The 342-nt window shown below is 53.5% G+C and overlaps 1 protein-coding gene across 1 annotated transcript in view; it reads left to right on the top strand.

Annotated features, from left to right (window-relative positions):
* Positions 1-342, top strand: part of CSUI_004594 (regulator of chromosome condensation repeat-containing protein) — a gene marked incomplete at its 3' end in the record, with an annotated part of 14,136 nt that overhangs the window by 10,162 nt on the left and 3,632 nt on the right. Inside the window, exon 7 of the mRNA XM_068064782.1 lies at positions 33-306. Coding sequence (XP_067923246.1) covers positions 33-306 — 274 coding nt within the window. The remainder of the gene's footprint in view (positions 1-32; positions 307-342) is intronic.

Below are 342 nucleotides of genomic sequence, written 5' to 3'. Positions count from 1 at the left end.
CCATCGAGCCTCTCTTTGTCACGACACCTCAGCCTCTCCGAGCTCTCTGTAGTGTCCATGTGACTCGCATTGTCTGTGGAGATTCTCACTGTGCGGCAATTGGAGTGTCTCGGCTAGGTCGGGAAGCTCATGAGGAATTTCAGTTGCTCCAGTTGAATGATAGCTCTCTCCGAAAAGAAAGAATTCTAGAAGAACTCAAGCGCAGATCTGCAACGGCTTACGATGATGAGGACCTCCAGAAGGCCTCCTCATCTTCTCATCCTTCACACCCCTTCTTCTCTCTCTTTCATTCCCCACAAGGGGGTGGTGGGACAGGAGGGACACGACGACCCCTCCCCCCCC

Source organism: Cystoisospora suis, assembly GCF_002600585.1.
Source record: "Cystoisospora suis strain Wien I chromosome Unknown contig_2156, whole genome shotgun sequence".
Classification (NCBI taxonomy): Eukaryota; Apicomplexa; class Conoidasida; order Eucoccidiorida; family Sarcocystidae; genus Cystoisospora; species Cystoisospora suis.
This window is presented reverse-complemented; position numbering and strand designations above follow the sequence as displayed.